The sequence below is a fragment of the Triticum urartu genome, chromosome 3, assembly GCF_003073215.2.
Source record: "Triticum urartu cultivar G1812 chromosome 3, Tu2.1, whole genome shotgun sequence".
Classification (NCBI taxonomy): domain Eukaryota; kingdom Viridiplantae; phylum Streptophyta; class Magnoliopsida; order Poales; family Poaceae; genus Triticum; species Triticum urartu.
The window spans coordinates 539388169-539405954 of record NC_053024.1 but is presented as its reverse complement, the minus strand read 5'-3'; the positions used below and the strand labels follow the sequence as shown (position 1 = coordinate 539405954).

The following is a 17786-nucleotide window of genomic DNA, read 5'->3' as shown; positions in this document are numbered from 1 at the left end:
TTTTTATTGTCCAGAAAAAATCGTCAAAAAATTTCATCGTGTTTGGACTTCTATATGTATGGATATCATTTAACTATAATTTTTTTTATAGATACGTTTGATACGTAACTGAGTGCTCCATAGCCATTCTGCGATTATTTCAGGACATATAAAATTATGAAATGCAGATACATTATCGGAGGCGTTGACAGTTTGTGTGATTGTGCACAACAGAATTGAGGAGGATGAGAGTGACGGAGTTCGCCATGGCCTGCAAGTTGAGTGATCCTGTTGAACTTTCGAGCAGAATCCGGCGATGTTTGAGGATTTTATCCAATTGTATCAACATATTCGCCATCGAGGAACGCTTCAAGGGAATAACTTAAAAATGTGCCCGAATAAATTGAATTCAAATCCAAACTATCCTTATTGCAAAACTTCATGTTTGCATTGTAATATTTATATTTGAATTATTATTGCACTGAAATACTCGCACAATATAATTATGGGGTTTAATTATTTTTAGTGCTATAGATATAGAAAAAATGGTGAACATTTGATGCACTAAATTGGATGATCGTCCCCTATCACTGTTCGCGGATGACGTGTCCGATGTTCGTTTTGGTGAAGTCATGGGAGTTGCCCTAAGGGGAAAATATCAGGTGCTACCGTCCCTTAAGTGATACCGCGATACAGGTTCGTGGGTAGTTGACTCGGAGCTCTTGAACATTTTGCACAAAAAATATTCGAGTCTTAAAATTGCTCGCAAATACAATAGCTCCTCAGATGTCGTCGGACCTGAGATCCAGCGGCTCCCAAAAGCTCGTATCATGGTACCACCTAAGGGGCGGTAGCATGGACGTGGATTTGATGAACATGGTTCCACACGCTTCCCTTATGAATAGTAAATTCAGAAAAAAATAATAAAAATCTGAATATTTTTTGTAACATATATAGTCAACTGATATACCAGTGTATGAAGTTTCACAAAGAAATTACATCGGTGGTATTCTGGATAAAAGTGACAAATCAAAGCTATGTTAAAAAATACTACTGTTTGATGAATAGTAATGTCTCAATTATTTTTCTTCACCAAGAATACCACGAGTGTCTTCTTCAAAACTTCACACATGATTAGAATGGTCGTAGTTTTTCCTAATAATTATTTTTAATTTACTACTTCTTTTATTTCTAAATATAAGTTTTTTAGACATTCAAATAGACTATAACATATAAATGTATGTAGACATATTTTAAAGTGTAGACACTCGTTTTGCTCTGTATGCATTCACTTGTCGAAATCTTTAGAAAGAATTATACAGTATTTAAGAACGGAGGGGGTATTTACATGGGTGCGTGTAGAACCATGTTCACATTTTGGACCGTAGCACCTGATATTTCCCTGTTGCGGTAATTTTCCAAATCCATCCCATGCCTTCCTCAGCGCATCGCCTAAGAGAAAAAAAAGAAGGAAAAACAGCAGCGGCGACGAGGCGGGGGAGTTGGGGGAACGGCGGGAAGTCGACGAGACCCAGAAGCTGTCCGCGCCCCACGCGCGGGATGGGCAGGCCACCTCGCTGGTCCTGGCCATGGCGGGGTCGAGGATGCGGTCGGCCTCGTCCTCGGCAGCAGGATGATGGCTGGCTGGTGGCGCGAGGAAAAGCTCGTGCACGGCGTGAGCACGGGCCGGCGTCGAGGTGGTGCCCTTCTCCTCTCTTCTTTCCCTCTGGTCTGCTCTCTCGATCCCGTTTCTCTGCATCGCGTGGGGTTGGAGATGGCGGCGCGAAACGGGGGCGCGGGCATAGGAGGAGGCCAGAGGAGCTCGATGCCGGAGAGGAGCTAGCTGGCAGAGCACGGAGAGGAACGAGGCCGAGCTCGGGCGGGGCCGCCGAACTTGGCATGCGGCAGACGAGCTCGCCGGGCAGCGCGGCGACGGCCTGGATGCGGACGGCGGAGAGAGAGAGAGAGAGAGAGAGAGAGAGAGAGAGAGAGAGAGAGAGAGAGAGAGAGAGAGAGGGGTTCGGTTCTCCGTCGGGCGGGGAACTCCATCCCGTCCTCCGCCATCCTCTCCCGCGAATCTGGCCCGCCGCCGAAGAAATATTTCCTCCATGTCCTGAACCACGGCGACAAAACTGTAACGCGCGGCTCCGTCACTGGCCCACCGTACGACGATTTAATTTCCAGTGAACCGGACCGGCATTTCATGTCAGCAAAAAAAGAGAGGAAGGAGAACCGGACCGGGCCAATGAGGACCCTATCTTAAATCTCCACCATTCCACCCTTATCAACCCCGCCCACAACCCCTTTCGTTATCTTTCCCTCCCTCTCTTAGGCTCCTCTGCTCACTACTGCTGCCCCTTCTGCTCCTGACCTCCATCCCAGTAATGCCTAGCTTGTAGACAGTGCACCTACCTCAGCCCAGCTGCCTCTCTCCTTATCTTAGCTGATTGCTTGGGAAATTGACCTTCCATTTTGCTTCCTGTGGCCGTCAGTTCATCCTTGCTGGTATACTGTCAAGAGCAGCTGAGAGCCAGGCCATTGGTAAATTGTTGGAGCTGCTATTATTTGGTTTCAATGTATTCTTTGTGTGTGGCCTTTTCTTGGCAATTTTCATTTTAGCGTGCGCTTAATCGGTACCCCTGGTTGCTTCTGTGTTTCGATATGCATGCTTATGCGCATAACATTGTTCTTGCCTCCCTCGTTGTGCAGTGTGAGCATGGAACAGCAAACACGGCTTCTCAGCTAAGCCCTCTTAAATTGGTCCTATTGTGTGCATTCGAAATTGGATATCCTTTCTACGGTCATGTGTATTTCCAATTTCCAAAGCAGCTTTGTCTTATTGTGAATTAGTTATGCGGAATCCACAATTTTGAGCATGTCTGCCCATGTCATGGTAAATTAGCATCTTGACTTCTTGAGTCTGTTTCTATGTCCATCGTTGCACTTGCAGGCATGGTTTGAATTTCAGTCCCCTACTGCTTGTGCACCCTTCTGTAGTTGCGTTCTTTCTATCCATCATTTGCGCAGATTTATGTTGAAGCGATTTTTCTTCTTCAATGGACTAGATGTAACTTCGTCCGTTGGTTCTGCTAATATGCCTTATACTTATCCCTTCGTAGAGTTTGACGATTTTTTTTGGATTTCGGTTAGTTGTACCATCTATATATCATTATGCGCAATTGTCTCATTTTGGAATCACAGGAGGTAAAAATAGTGTCGACTTGAATTGATGTTATGGTGTTAACGCAACCATTGTTGCTTGCACTTCATTCTCACCTTTGGTACATCTTTTTCTGGTCAATCCTGTTGTCGTGGGGTGTAACTGTGTCTCTTTCACGTCTACGTAGTGTGTATATATACACATATCAAGAACAGCTCCCTGTTTTGTCCTAACTTCAGTTTTCTAGCCCTACTTGTGCAACCACCATCACTCTCTTGACTCTTCTACTCTGTTCCTTCTAACGTATGCCACATGTCTAGGTAGAGGTTGTTACTCCAACTTAATTTTATTTTTTACTGTTTGGTCTAGGTGGGCATCTTGTGCTGAGCTTGCTTGCCGTTTGGCGCGCCCATGGCGCCCAAGAGCAAGCGTGGCAAGGCCAAGGGCGAGAAAAAGAAGAAAGATGAGAAAGGTATTGTTGCCATGACACCTTGATTGGCTTTTTTTGATTGTGATTCCACAATTTTGATGTTGCTAAATGTGCATACCTTGATTGGCTTTTGCTTGCAATAGTCGGAGTAGATAGTTGCTTGCTTTTGAAAAGAGATAGTTGCTTGCTTGAGCTGATCATTTGCAAATTTCTTTGATGAATTACTAGTGCTCCCTGTGGCCATTGATATCACTGTCAACCTCCCGGATCAGTCTGATGTCATTCTCAAGGTTTAGGCTACCTCAGTTCTTTCTACACTGTTTGTTTTCCTTGATGCATGATTTCAGCAACAAATATTCCTTCTTTGCTTGGTGCAGGGAATTTCCACGGACAGGATCATTGATGTGAGGAGGCTGCTCTGCGTCAACACCGCCACCTGTGCAATCACAAACTACTCCCTCTTGCATGAGGTATTTATAACATTTCTTTTTCTCTCCATACTATATTACCGCAGCGAACAGCAATTCAATCCTGTTATATTATTTCGTTTGTCGGCAGACTCGTGATGGTCACTTGAAGGATGGCGTCGATATTGCGACACTGAAGCCATATACTCTCACCCTGGTAGAAGGTACATTTTATGTCTGCAAAATAAGGATTTATTTTCTCAAGGCATCTTTAATCGAACCCAAATAAGTTTCTGATGCCCCCAAACCTTTTTTACTTAAGTTCATCTAATCCATTCCCAAAACGCGCATAACTCCCAGAAGCCTTTTGACTGACCCAAAAAACAACCCTCCCCTTCCAACATTTTGGCTTCCACTGCTGCCACACAATTCGCTCCCCAAAACCCTAGCCATGTGCCAGAATAAATTTTATTAATTTTAGGGTTGTTTGCTATAATAGTTAGCAAACAGTAGATGTTTTTAACATAGATGATGGCTAAATTTAGGTTATACAACCTTGATTTTAATGCATTCTTTTATTGGAGTTAGATTAGAATGCAACAACAAAAAACACAGGATTTTTTGGCAGTTAGATTTTAAGAGCGGGTTTTTGAAGTTAACTTTTGGGGTTGGATTAGAGATGCCCTTAGATTGGTTAAATCCATTGTTTGTAGACGCGTGCTTTGTAAATTGTACCATTGCGCACCTATACACCTGACTGCACCTTCATTTGCATCATTTTGTCTTCGATTTCCATATATCTTAGAATTACTATTAAATTCTCTTCTATAGTGTCTAGAGATAAACCATCCATAAACCCTACATCTTAAACTCTAAAAATTGACAATGCAGGGGAGTATGACGAGGATAGTGCGTTGGTGCACATACGGCGGCTGCTGGACATTGTTGCGTGCACCGCCTCCTTTGGCTCTCCACCACCTCCGCCGCCTCCTCCATCCCCCAAGGATGCTGATGCCACCAAGGAGCCCTCCAACTCCAGCTCCAAGCCTGCAGAAGCGGCCTCCTCGGGCGGGCGCCGCACGGGCTCGCCACCGCCCCTGCCGAAGGAATCAGCTGCAAAGGATGCTGATGCAGCGGCGGCCAAGGAGGACGCGGTCTCGGCGGAGCTGGAGGCGGAGATGAGCGGTGCATGCCCCCGCCTTGGAGCATTCTACGAGTTCTTCTCTCTTGCTAACCTCTCACCGCCCCTCCACTGTAAGTAAAACCTCTCTCACAGCCTCACCAAAACCCTGTAGTTGATCTTTCTATTTCAAGCTTCGGTTTCATGACTACTGACTTGAACCGTAAACTTATGGCAAATGCTACATGTCGGCCGACCAATCCCAGCCCAGGATCGCCCCCCTCCCGAGCCGTAGATTGCTTTTCACCGTGGCCATCGGATCTCGCCCAGCACACACGCATAGGAGGAGAACAAAGTCCGTATTTCTTGCTCACAGGCGCGCACGGGGAAGAGACGGTGCCCACATCTCACGCTTACATGGGTGCACGGAGCCTACCCCCACTCCCCTCGCTCGCAACGCCCCACCCACGCCCGCAAGAGCCTCGCCGTTGCCGGCTCACAGCATAGCACTCCATGTATGCAGCACAGCCAGCAGCAGCGCCAGCCGGCTCGCTCCCACCAGCCCTGCCGTCATCGCAGCAGCCCTAGCTGGCGCTCGTAGCAGCGGGCGTCACTGCCCCGCTGTCGTTGCAGCATCCCCTGTCAGTGCTTGCTGCAGAGCGCGCCGCCGGTCGCAGCATTGGGCGTCCGGCCGCAGCAGTTGCCGTCGCCGTTGTAGCATAGGCTGTCTGACTCGCAGCAGTTGACGTCACCGTCATAGCACCACGCCTGCATGCTCGTAGTAGTGGCCGTCGCTGCTCACAGCACCCAGTCGTCGCCGTTGCAATAGTGTGGCCCTGGCTCGCAGCAGGAGCCGTTGCCGTAGCAGCACCGTGTCCGCGCGCTCGTAGCAGCGGTCACCGCTGATCGCAGCAGTGGTTGTCGCCGTCGCATCACCCGGTGGTCAGCATCACAGCACCTTGTGATCACCGTCGTAGCACCGCCTTACAGTAGCGACAGCAACAGCGGTAGCAGTCTGGGTGCACAGTGATCTCAGGGGTTTGTAGCAGCGACGGCACAGCCTGGCAGTGCGGTGGTCTGAGGTTGCAGCAGCGTCAGCAGCACCGGAGGTTGAGGCACTGGGGAAAAAGAGAGGGGGAACAGAATGATGCGGTCGCGGTCCTTGCCGAAGAGGAATGAGTGGCAACAAACTTGTGCAGAGATAAGACTTAGACGCTTAGGGACCACATGAGCGGTGCGTGGGGCCTATGGGGACACCAGATTAGAATGGGATGCCCGATGCTAATTGTTCTACTAAACTTATTCGCAACAAAAGAACATTAAGGTGCTGTAGTACTGCCAACATTTGAAATGGGACTAACAGGGTCCTGAATCAAACAATATGACTTCCTTGGGAAATTTTGGCAGCCTCAGTTTATATTTGGAACCTCTGCCTTGACCTATTTGTCCATATATCTTTGCTGTCGGCTTCACCATGGTTTGTCCTTGAGATGGTAGTTCATGCAATTTAACACTTTCCTCATTACTTTGAATGCTAAGCATGAGATATCAGCTTGAACTTTGTAGAGCTGAACATTTCTCTGGCGAGGCAAATTCTTCCGTTTGCTGAGTTATTTTAACTCTTTCGATCAGTTATAAAGCGAGTGATTCAACCTCGACAGGAGGAGCAACCGTCTGATGACCATCTCTTCTTCCTTGAGGTAATAATGGATAATAGTTGTATCTTTGACAGCACTTTTGCGCTAAGATCCCTGCTAAGTAGATCGCATGTGTCCTAATTGGAGAACTGTTGGCTGTCTTTCAGGCAAAGCTTTCTAATGGGAAATTTGTCATTGTTGAAGCTCGGAGAAAGGGGTTCTTTAGTTTTGGGAAACAGCGTGTTTTGTGCCACAATCTTGTCGACCTATTGAGGCATCTCAGCAGAGCATTCGATAATGTTCGTTTATCTCACATTCTGGTTATAGCTTTTATATTAGGGTAATATAAATTGTTGTCTAATAATCTTGCATTCATTATTGTATTACCTTTGTTATTAAATATCCCACTTAAAGCTGTAGCTACTTCTGGACCAATGAACTGATATACACTTTAGAGACAAATGTAGTAAATAACAGCTTGATTTTGAATCTATTTTAATGTATATATGCGTGTGAACATTTGTGTTGTGTGTATGTTTTTGTACAGTAGTAACTGAGAGAAGATGAAGCATAATTAGGATAAAATTCCTAACTTCCCTCAGCTGCAAGATATTTGAATTGGCAAAGTCTATTTTGGCAGCAGCACTGAGTCCTTCACCTTTCAAGTTTATACTGCTGAAAATAACTATCTGCATTGCTGTATTTTCTGGCGGTATGGGAGGACTACTTAACTCACAATTTCACTTATTCAGATTGAAACTACGACTACGTACTAAAAATTTGATACCTGAGCATGCTAGTGCATTGTTGTAGATTTTGAAAATGGAATTTGCCAAAACTGTACAGTGGCACGGTGTCAAAATTCCTATTCTAGAAACTACTTGTGGTTCTTAATTGCCAACAATTTTATAGCACCATTTAAGTATTTCTGTAAGCAACTGTGTGGTCTCATTTTTCGTATCTCTAATTCTTTTCTATGACCTTGTTATATGAATTTAACCCTTTGTGGTGTTTCCATATATATTAGGCATATGAGGATCTTATGAAGGCATTTTTGGAACGGAACAAGGTATGTTGTTACCCCTTTTTGGGTGTTTCACTGTACCTATCTTTTTCTAAATTCAATGGAAACTTTTCACAAGACCGTGACTTTGTGTTTGTATTATTGTGTGCTTGGGCATAATGATTCATCTGAAAAGGAGTGGAACATATTCTAATGCACTTCAAATAGCAGACAACAATTTGGGTTGTCTTCTAGAAATATCTACCTTCTACAGTTATGCTGATGTTCATATTCAGTATCTTCCATTTGGTGCTCCTCTAGTATGTTGCGCTTGATTATTAAATATTTACGTGCAGCTTGATAATGAATCATGTTTTTGTAAACCAGCTGTTCCATGCGCCATCAGACAACAGTTTTCCTATCTAATGCTGCATCATGATCTAACTATATCTGCTTGTATGTTGCAGTTCGGAAATTTTCCTTATGGTTATCGTGCAAATACATGGCTTGTTCCTCCGATTGCTGCCCAGTCACCATCAACATTTCCTCCCCTTCCTGCTGAGGATGAAACTTGGGGAGGCAATGGAGGTGGTTGGGGAAGGGATGGCAAAAGTGACATGTTGCCATGGGCAGATGAGTTCATGTATCTCACATCCATGCCTTGCAAAACTGCTGAGGAGAGGGAAATTCGTGACAGGAGAGCATTCCTACTGCACAGTCTATTCGTAGATGTTGCCATCTTTAGAAGTATTGCAGCCATCCGGCATGTAATGGAGAGTACGGATGTATCAACATCAATCAAGACAGATGAGGTCTTGCATTCTGAGACGGTGGGAAATTTTAGCATCACTGTCACAAGAGATTCTTCAGATGCAAGCTGCAAGCTGGACACTAAGATAGATGGAAGCCGAGCCACAGGAATGGACTCTAAGCATCTTGCAGAGAGAAACCTTTTGAAAGGAATAACTGCAGATGAAAACACTGCTGCACATGTATAAGTTCAAAATTAAGGTGATCTTTCTCATATTCAGGTAATAGAGTGTCTTCTCTTAATTTTGTCTCTAATTTGCAGGATGTTGACAGTTTGGGCATCGTGAATATTAGATACTGTGGATACGTTGCTGTAGTAAAGGTTAACAATTACGAGAAAACTATTGTGACTTCTTTTAAGCCTGCTGATATCACGGATCAACCTGAAGGGGGTGCTCATGCATTGAACATTAACAGGTTGGTAGCAATGCTTTGTGTTGTTTTTCTAGTTATCCACGAAGTTTATGCTGCTTATCCCTTTTTTCATTATTATATATATTTATTGTTTTTAGTTTGAGGATGCTCCTAAATGAAGCCAATGCAACTGGAGAAAAGAAGTTACCAACACAAAGTCATAGGCAGGAAGAACTAACTGCAGCACAAACTTATGCTGAGAACGTGTTGAAGGAAAGTCTTCAAAATCTTGAGGAAGAGGAGACTGATAAACAATCATTTATGAGATGGGAACTTGGTGCCTGTTGGGTTCAGCACCTGCAAGATCTGAAAAAATCTGACAAAGACAAAAAACAAGGTGATGGGAAGGAAAAGAAGAAAACGGTAGACAAAGATGTGAAAGAGACGAAGATTGAAGGGCTTGGGAAGCCTCTCAAAGCTCTTAAACATCCGAAGAATGCGGTTGATGCTTCTGGCAAGGGATCCTCATCAGGGAACAAAAGTTTGACTGATGCAACAAGCTCTGGGGAAAGCCAGAAAGTCAAGCCATCATCTGTTGAACCGCTTCAAGGAGACTGCATCACCTCCGAGAATGAAATCTTGCTGAAGGATGTATTACTGGATTCCGCCTTTACAAGGTTGAAAGATTCAGAAACAGGACTCCACCAGAAGGTAGAAATTCATTAATTTTCATAGCAAGTGATGATTTCACATCTGCCCTCTGGTGTTCTGCATATCCAACTCATACCCTCCTCATTTCAGCATTTAGTTTCAGAAAATAAATGTCCTATTTAAAATAGAGTTTCCTTTCCACTGTAATTATTAATCTTTGGCAATCATATACAATCCATATATAACTGTCAGCATTACAGTTCATGTGATATTTTGTTTCCTAATATTGGGGATATACCGAAAAAGGCTTTCACCCCGCTTTATAAATAAAGCAAACCGCCAAGAGCACACATACAAGCACTAGTTCAGAACACACACCCAAGTCTCACAGGAAGAAGTACAAAGGTTCTGCTGAGGGCACAACTCAACAAGCCCTAACAAAAAGAAAACAGGGGGAGCCGGAGCACAAGTCCAGCGCCTAATCTGGTTCCGGCGGTGGCGGCGGGGGGGGGGGGGGGGGGGGGGGGGGGGGGGGGGGGGGGGGGAGAGCGGAGGCGTCAGACGGACGGCCATCGAGCGGAGGTCGGCGATGAAGGCGGAGATGGCGTCCCGGTCCTGAGGGCGTTTAAGCGGCCGCCAAAGCTGCAAGTAACCAGACAGTTTGAAGAGAGCGTTAGTAGCCCGTCGAAGAGGAATGCGCTGGATCACAAGTTTATTGCGGATCATCCAGAGGGTCCAAGCGAGTGCTCCAATCTCAAGCCACCTAATGTGGCGAGAGGGCAAGGGGGAGTTCTGGAGTTCGGCGAATAGGTCGGGGAAGTTGGTGTGGCACCAGTTGCCACCGATCACCTCTCTAATGCAGCTCCACACAAATTGAGCGGACACACAAGAGAAGATGTGATTCGAGTCTTCGGGGACATCGCAAAGGGGGCAAAGGCCAGTCCCAGGGCCATTTCACTTGCGAACCTCCACCCTAGATGGGGTCCGTCCATGGATCCATTGCCACATGAAGATCCGGGTCTTCACGGGCAGGCGGATGGACCACACCGTCGTGAGGGGGGGGGAGGGGCGGTGGATGGGGCAATGGCCTGGTAGAGGGACTTGGTGGAGAATTGGCCTGACAGCTCAAGACGCCACCTAACCTGGTTCGGGTCCGCATCCACTACCGGCTCGTGGAGAGCGACGCAATCAAGTAACTCACGCCAGGCGGCGGACTCCGGGGGACCGAACGGCCTCCGGAATGTGAGGTGCCCTAAGTCAATAAGGGCCCTCTCTACTGAAATGGATGGGTCGACGGCGATGGAGAAGAGGACGGGGAAGCGAGCTGCGAAGGGGGAGTCTCCCGCCCACCGGTCGAACCAGAACAGAGTCGCAGCCCCAGATCCACCCGAGATGGAGGTCCCAATGCGGAGGACTGGGAGTAGTTGGATTACCGACTGCCAGAACTGGGAACCGCCAGATCTCTGACAGAAGGCTAGGGGTTGCCCACGCAGGTACTTGTTCCGGATGATGTCTAACCAGAGGCCGCCATGCCCTTGCGAAATGCGCCAGAGCCAGCGGGATAAGAGGGGCAATATTCATGCGCTTAGAGCACATGATACCGAGTCCTCCTTGATCCCGAGGCTTGCAAATGTCAGGCCAGCTAACCATATGGTATTTCTGCTTATTGTTGTCGCCCGCCCAGTAGAAACGAGACTAGACTTTGGCGATCTCATGGTGCAGAGTCTCGTGAAGGCTGTAGAAGCTCATGAGAAACAAGAGGAGGCTGGAAAGGGAGGAGTTAATGAGGATCATCTGGGCCGCCTTCGACAGCCACCTACCCTGCCAGGGCTCTATGCGCGTTTGCAGCTTGGCCACGGTCGGACGCAAGTCAGCGACGGTAAGCCTAGAGTCACTAATGGGCGTTCCCAAGTAGGTCATGGGAAAGGAGCCCAGGCGGCAGTTTAGTCGGTTGGCAATGCTCAGGCGTTCCGCCGGAGAGTAGCCCATTACCATCACATCACTCTTGTCGAAATTGATCTTGAGGGCAGACATTTGTTGGAAGCAAAGGAGGAACTTAAGATTAGAGATGTCCGTCTCCGAGCCTTCTACCATGATGATGGTGTCGTTGGCGTACTGGAGAAGGGAGATCCCGGCGCCGCTGGCCAGGTGGGGGGTGATCCCACGAATATGGCCCACAGCCTTAGCCTTGTCCAGGATGGCGGCAAGCGCATCCACCACCATGTTGAACAGGAATGGGGAGAAGGGGTCGCCTTGTCTAACCCCACAAAGTGTGGGGAAGTAAGGGCCGATCTCCCCATTGATGTTCACAACAGTGCGACCACAGGACACCATCTGCATCATTCGGGTGATCTACCGGTCGTCGAAGCCCTTCCGGAGCAGAACTTCCCGAAGGAAGGGCCAGCTAACAGTATCGTACGCCTTATGGAAATCGATCTTTAGGAAGACCGCCCTGAGGTGTTTAGACCGGACCTCATGGAGGACTTCGTGGAGGACTAGCACCCCATCCAGAATATACCGCCCTTGAATGAAGGCGGTTTGGTTGGGGTGGGTAATGTGGTCGGCGAGCAGGGTCACCCTATTGGCGTACCCTTTAGCCAGAATCTCGAAGATCACGTTGATAACCGTGATCGGTCAGAACTGGCGGATGTCGGACGCCCCAGACACTTTGGGGATGAGCGAAATGATCCCATAGTTGAGGCGCCCGAGGTTGATCGACCCAACGTAGAACTCGTCGAAGATGGCCATGATCTCAGGCTTAATCACATTCCAGAAGGACTGGAAGAATTTTATCAGAAGGCCATCCGGACCAGGGGCCGAGGTAGGGTTCATGCCTCTAATGGCCGCCCAGATCTCGCCCTCAGAAAAGGGGGCCGTAAGGGCCGCGTTCTCCGCGGCGGAAACTAGATGGTTGTCGGTCCAACAATCGAAGGATAGAGATAGTCCGCTCCTAGGAGCGGAGGAGAACAAGGACCTGTAGAACCCGTCGACGTGGGCCCTAATGTCACCCGGGGACTGCATAAGGGTCTCGCCATCCCAGAGGAGTGGGATGGTGTTGCGTCTACGGCGGCCATTTGCAATGGCCTGAAAGTAGGCAGTGTTCGCGTCACCCTTCAAGACCCATTTTTGGGAGCCACGCAAGCGCCAATAGGCCTCGTCGGTGTAGATGACGGAGAGTTGGTCTTATAAGTCGTAACGGGAAAGCCACTCCTCGGGGGAGAGGCCGGTTGCGTCCGCACGCTGGTCCAGGGCCTGGATGGCGGTCAACAGGGCCTTGCGTTCACGGAGATCACGCCCCAGGTTGGCGCCCCAACCCTTCATGAACTGCCGGCCACGTTTGGCACAAAATTGCCACACGTCAATGGCCGAGGAGGGATGGGGGTGGGCATGCGCCTCCACCCAGCGAGTGCCGACGGCCGCCACGAAACCAGTTTGGGATAACCAAAATGTCTCAAACCGGAAGCGGGGGGGGGGGGGGAAGGGGGGGGGGGGGGGGGAATCGGCGGTCGCTCATCCGTGGAGGACAGGAGGAGGGGGACGTGATCAGAGCCGATCCGGGTGATGGCCCGAAGGGAAGCCAAGGGGCATCAGAGGTCCCAATCTGGGGAAACTAGGACCCGGTCCAGGACGGACTGGGTCGGGGATGCCTGCCGGTTGGTCCAGGTGAACCTGGCACCAACCCTATCTATCTCGCGGAGACCAAGATCAGCAATGCAGTCATTAAACATTTGCATCTGTGCAAAGTTGACATGCTCATTGCTCTTGTCCTCAGCGAAGCGGAGGAGGTTAAAATCGCCCCCGACAACCACGGGGAGGGAAGCAGCCGAGACCTTCCGGTGAAGCTCCTCGAGGAAGGCGGCCAACCTACTATGGTCGGCCGGGCCATAGACGATGATGACCTGCCACTTGAAGTTAAGAGCCCGTTCAAAAAGTTCCATGCTCACAAAGAACTGACCCCGATCCATACTACCCACCTCGAAGGTGGCATCCTTGACGCCTAAAAGGATGCCACCAGAGTGGCCGGCCATCCCACTAGAAGGGAGCCAGTGCCACGCAAAGAGGTGGGAGCTCAGCCGATCAAGCTCGGGCAAAGAGAAATCAATGCGCATGGTTTCCTGAATGGCGACAATGTCAATGTGTTCATCTCGCATGTACTCAATCAGTTGGCGGCGTCCCGGAGAGCGCCGGTCATCTCTGCGCCCGTCCCGGAGTTCACGAAGCTCGCGGCGGAGTTCCTCTTCGCGTCGGAGGGCATCCGGGGAGGGGCGGGGCATGCCGCGGCGGTTGTCGACGCGCCGTTTGCGCCGCGCCTCTTCGTCGTCCCACTCGCGGGGCATGGCCCGAGTCGGCGAGGGGAGGGGAAGAGGCAGCGGTGCCGGGCGGCCGAGCGGGGGGAGGAGGAGCTGGCACGAGCGGGGGAGCAGGAGGGGAGCCGGACGAGACAACGGTGGCGGCGGGGAGGGAGGATGCGGCGCGAGGGAGGCCTCGGGGCAGCCAAATGGCCGGTCGGGGCGAGGTGGGCCTAGGGCAGGTGGGAGGCCCCGCCACTAGAATCCGGCCCAGGCCAGCGGGGCCTGGCGCATCTAACGCCACGGCCAGCCCGGCCGGGCAGCGGCCCAGCAGGCCACGGCCCAGGGGGTCGAGGACCGGGGAGCGGGGCGAGGCCGCGACCCGGAGGGTTTCCCCTCGACGGGTGGGAGCCGCCGCCACCGGGGGCCAGACCGGGGCGCCTGAGGGAGCGGAGCGCGGAGAAACGGAGGAAGGAGGATCCAAATGCCCCAATGAATGGACGGAAGGGGGAAGCGCAGGCGATGGTGGCCGGAACAGCATCGGCGCGGCGAGCCGCCGGCGAGGCCGAGATCTGTGCGGGGACGGAGCCAGCCACCGGGCGGCACCAAGACGTCCGAGCCCAGCCGAGGTCGGAGCGGCCGGCCACCCCCAGGAGTGCCTGCAACGGCGACGGGCGTCGCCACCCCGCAAGGCGGCAGCTTGCGCCACGGCGGACCGGGCAGGGCTCTGCATCGGCGCCATCGACCGCGGCCGCCGCGAGCCGGCGGCAGAACCCCGCACGAGGGGGGCTGAGCCATCGGCCACGTCGGGCGGCGCAGCACGACGGGGCGCCGGGGAGGGGGGAGGGGGGGGGGCGGGGGGGGGGGGGGGGGGGGGGGAGGCCGGGTCGTCGTTGGCTAGGTCAGCCCAGCGAACACGGGGCGGCCGGCGTGGGCGGAGACGGCTCCGGCGAGGGCGGCGCCAGCAGCGGGAGGGGCGGCGGGGGGTCCGGTGAGGAACCGAGGAGGGCAGGGCAGCGGGGGAGGCGCAAGCCGCGGCGGTCCGCGCGTCGCCATCGCCAGAGCACTCCATCCATTGGGGATATCAAGGTATGCCGTGGAGAGGTTCATGAAATGTGTTCTTACCCTACTAACAACCTCAAAGTTGTGTAGCCTACCTCAGGCGCACTAGGGGTTGATAAATAATAGTGTGGTTTGCTAGGGGGCCGTGCTTTCCCTGTTAACCAACCTACACATGTTCGAAGCCTTGCTTCGGCAGGGTGAGGGCGCTTGTTCTTCTAAATTAAAATTTCACTGGTGCTAGCCTGTGGCCGAGTGTTTTTTACACCAGCGTGTAGTAGTTTCAAACAACATCAATATGCAAGTTTTTTCACCTTTTCTGATTTTGTCGGATCCACTTCTGAATTCTACAAATAAAATCCAAGTGTATGAAACATACTGGGTATTATTTTAGCACGCTTGCTTACCAAGCGGCCATCCGTAGCTACTAATAGTGAATAAAGTTCATAGACTAATATCTTGTGCTCCACAGTCACCATCTGAGTTGATTGAGATGGCTCTGAAGTTCTATGATGAAGTTGCGCTTCCTAAGCTGGTATGCATCATTATGTAAAACATGAATAAGTTCCCACATGCTTATCCTTTTTAGTCAAGAGGCATAATAGCTAACCAAGAAATTATTTAGGTTGCCGATTTTGGTTCTTTGGAACTTTCACCTGTTGATGGTAGGACATTGACAGATTTCATGCATACCAGGGGCCTGCAGATGCGCTCCCTAGGACGAGTTGTAAGTTTGTAACAACTTTTTCATTTGAACATGATGGATGCCGGTTCTTCTTTAGTGCTTGATATGTGCTAATCTAAGAATAACCTATGTAGGTCAAACTTTCAGAGAAGCTCTCACACGTACAGTCCCTTTGTGTGCATGAAATGATAGTGAGAGCATTCAAGCATATTGTCCAATCTGTTATTGCAGCTACTTCGGACATGAGACAATTAGCATTAACAATAGCTGCAGTGCTGAACTTACTTCTTGGTGTTCCTGAATCTGAATTTTCTGGAAGTTCTCCTGCTGTGCATCCCCTGGTGTGGAGATGGCTTGTTGCCTTCTTGAAGAAGCGATACCAGTATGAGCTCACAGGGCAACATTATGATGATGTGAGGAAATACGCTATATTGAGAGGACTATGCCATAAGGTAAACATGTTTAATATTTTTAACATTTCTCACACCCGGTCCATTTTATTGAGATTAAAGGTTGCTTTTAGGTGGGCATTGAATTGGCACCGCGAGATTTTGTCATGGATTCTGCTTTCCCGTTTTGCAAACAGGACATTATTAGCCTTGTGCCCGTACATAAGGTAAAAGTATTTTTCTCAGTCAATTGTTTTTATCATACAAAAATCACATTGTGCTGTCATGGCTTGTTCATCACATATGACTATCAGTGTTTTGAGAACTTGGTAGATATAATGAGTGGCACATAAACATAACTGACGTGTTTTTTCAAAAATGCAGCAAGTTGCGTGCTCATCTGCAGATGGAAGGCAACTTCTAGAATCCTCTAAAACAGCTCTTGACAAGGGTAAACTTGAAGATGCTGTTAATTATGGAACCAAGGTACCTTCTTGTAAAATCTTGTACATTTCTTTTTGGCAATTCCTTAGCTGTCATATCTTGGGGACTCATAAATTATTCTATGTATGAATGCAGGCCCTTGCCAAGCTCATAATGGTGTGTGGTCCCTATCATCGAATGACGGCTGGAGCTTATAGCCTTCTAGCTGTTGTTTTGTACCACACTGGTGATTTTAATCAGGTAGATGGTTATTCAGCTGCACAGCACATAGTCTATAATAATTGTTATGCATGTTTTGAAGACAATGCAAGTGATAGCACTGTTTAATTAAGTGAGGATTATTGAACATGAGATGATATAAAGACTTACGCCATTGCACTTTCTTTATGTATATATTAGTTTATACTTAGAAATAATATATACTTCTAGCATTCTTTGCTAAGCATACTTCAGTTACAATGTGAGCGAAAGATACATAAAGGTGTTATTGGGTTAGACTAACTATAACACCGAAGGAATATGTAGGGAAGATACAGAACAAATTCTGGTAAAACTGAGACTTTCTTGTATTTTTAGGAGGATCAGCAGATCTAAAGTTTTTCTATCAGTGTTCTGCACATTTCATTTCATTATATCTACCAAGTTCATTATATCAGTGTCCTGTGCATTTCATCACTATGACTATCGTGTTTTGCACATTTCAACATCAGCAGATCTAAAGTTTTTCTACATATTAATAACTAGTGAAGTTGAAATGTGCCAGCAAGTGTTGTATTTTGTTTTTGAGAAAAGACACCCAAAGAGCATTTTGGCAAGTAACAAGGAAAACATATGTGGTACAATGGAGTTATGGACACAAGACGGCCAGCAAAACGGCAGCACTTCTTGTGTAATGCCCTCCCAGCACTGGAGATATCTCAGATACAATCCGACAGGAATATCTATCCAATCCAGCACACAACCGCTTAACACTCACCTGTGACTAAGGGGTTTCCGTTGTTCATTGGAGCGGGCAAATAAATGATCTGTGTTGTTTCCAAACAGTTTTACTATCTGCAGTTATAGATACATATACATGTGTTTTAAATCACAAAATAGGAATCTTTTAATCTTTTGTCCTGCACGTATAATGAAATTACCTTCATGGAAATTGCGTAAGCGATAACGATTCAATAATTTTGTGCACTTCTACCTCTCATACCCGTATGATGCTGTCACCATTAATCTTCTTACCCATGATGCCAATGTAATTAAAAATGATAATTGATAGTTAAACAGCTCAAATGTAATATGCATGTATCTTGTATGTCATATTATGAGAAATAATCTAATTTTCCCTAATGGCTCCTTTGTCAAATACTTTCTGCGT

General features: G+C 48.6%; 1 protein-coding gene across 4 annotated transcripts; it reads left to right on the top strand.

The window, feature by feature from the left end:
- Window positions 1–1459: 1459 nt before the first annotated feature.
- Window positions 1460–17001, top strand: LOC125544849 (protein REDUCED CHLOROPLAST COVERAGE 1-like). Of its 4 annotated transcripts, XM_048708621.1 has the most exons (19): window positions 2261–2520; window positions 2689–2872; window positions 3509–3611; window positions 3798–3859; window positions 3947–4039; window positions 4128–4200; window positions 4868–5230; window positions 6729–6796; window positions 6901–7032; window positions 7761–7802; window positions 8204–8728; window positions 8809–8963; window positions 9059–9611; window positions 15372–15434; window positions 15525–15626; window positions 15719–16036; window positions 16108–16200; window positions 16358–16459; window positions 16553–17000. In XM_048708621.1, the coding sequence occupies exons 3-19, from the start codon at window positions 3551–3553 to the stop codon at window positions 16742–16744; spliced, it is 2997 nt and encodes a 998-aa protein (XP_048564578.1). In that variant the 5' UTR covers window positions 2261–2520; window positions 2689–2872; window positions 3509–3550; the 3' UTR covers window positions 16745–17000. The 4 variants fall into 4 exon arrangements, with proteins under 4 accessions (XP_048564579.1, XP_048564578.1, XP_048564577.1 ...); XM_048708622.1 differs by lacking the exons at window positions 2261–2520; window positions 2689–2872 and adding an exon at window positions 1460–1676; XM_048708620.1 differs by lacking the exon at window positions 2689–2872 and having other exon boundaries at window positions 16553–16997.
- The last annotated feature ends 785 nt before the right edge of the window (window positions 17002–17786 follow it).

Excerpts from the sequence above, each read along its gene's own strand:
- LOC125544849 (XM_048708622.1), top strand. The coding sequence starts at position 3,551 with ATGGCGCCCAAGAGCAAGCGTGGCAAGGCCAAGGGCGAGAAAAAGAAG. Across the intron at positions 6,797-6,900 it reads ACCATCTCTTCTTCCTTGAG|GCAAAGCTTTCTAATGGGAA; the intron begins GTAATAATGGAT and ends GCTGTCTTTCAG. Across the intron at positions 16,460-16,552 it reads CTGTTAATTATGGAACCAAG|GCCCTTGCCAAGCTCATAAT; the intron begins GTACCTTCTTGT and ends GTATGAATGCAG.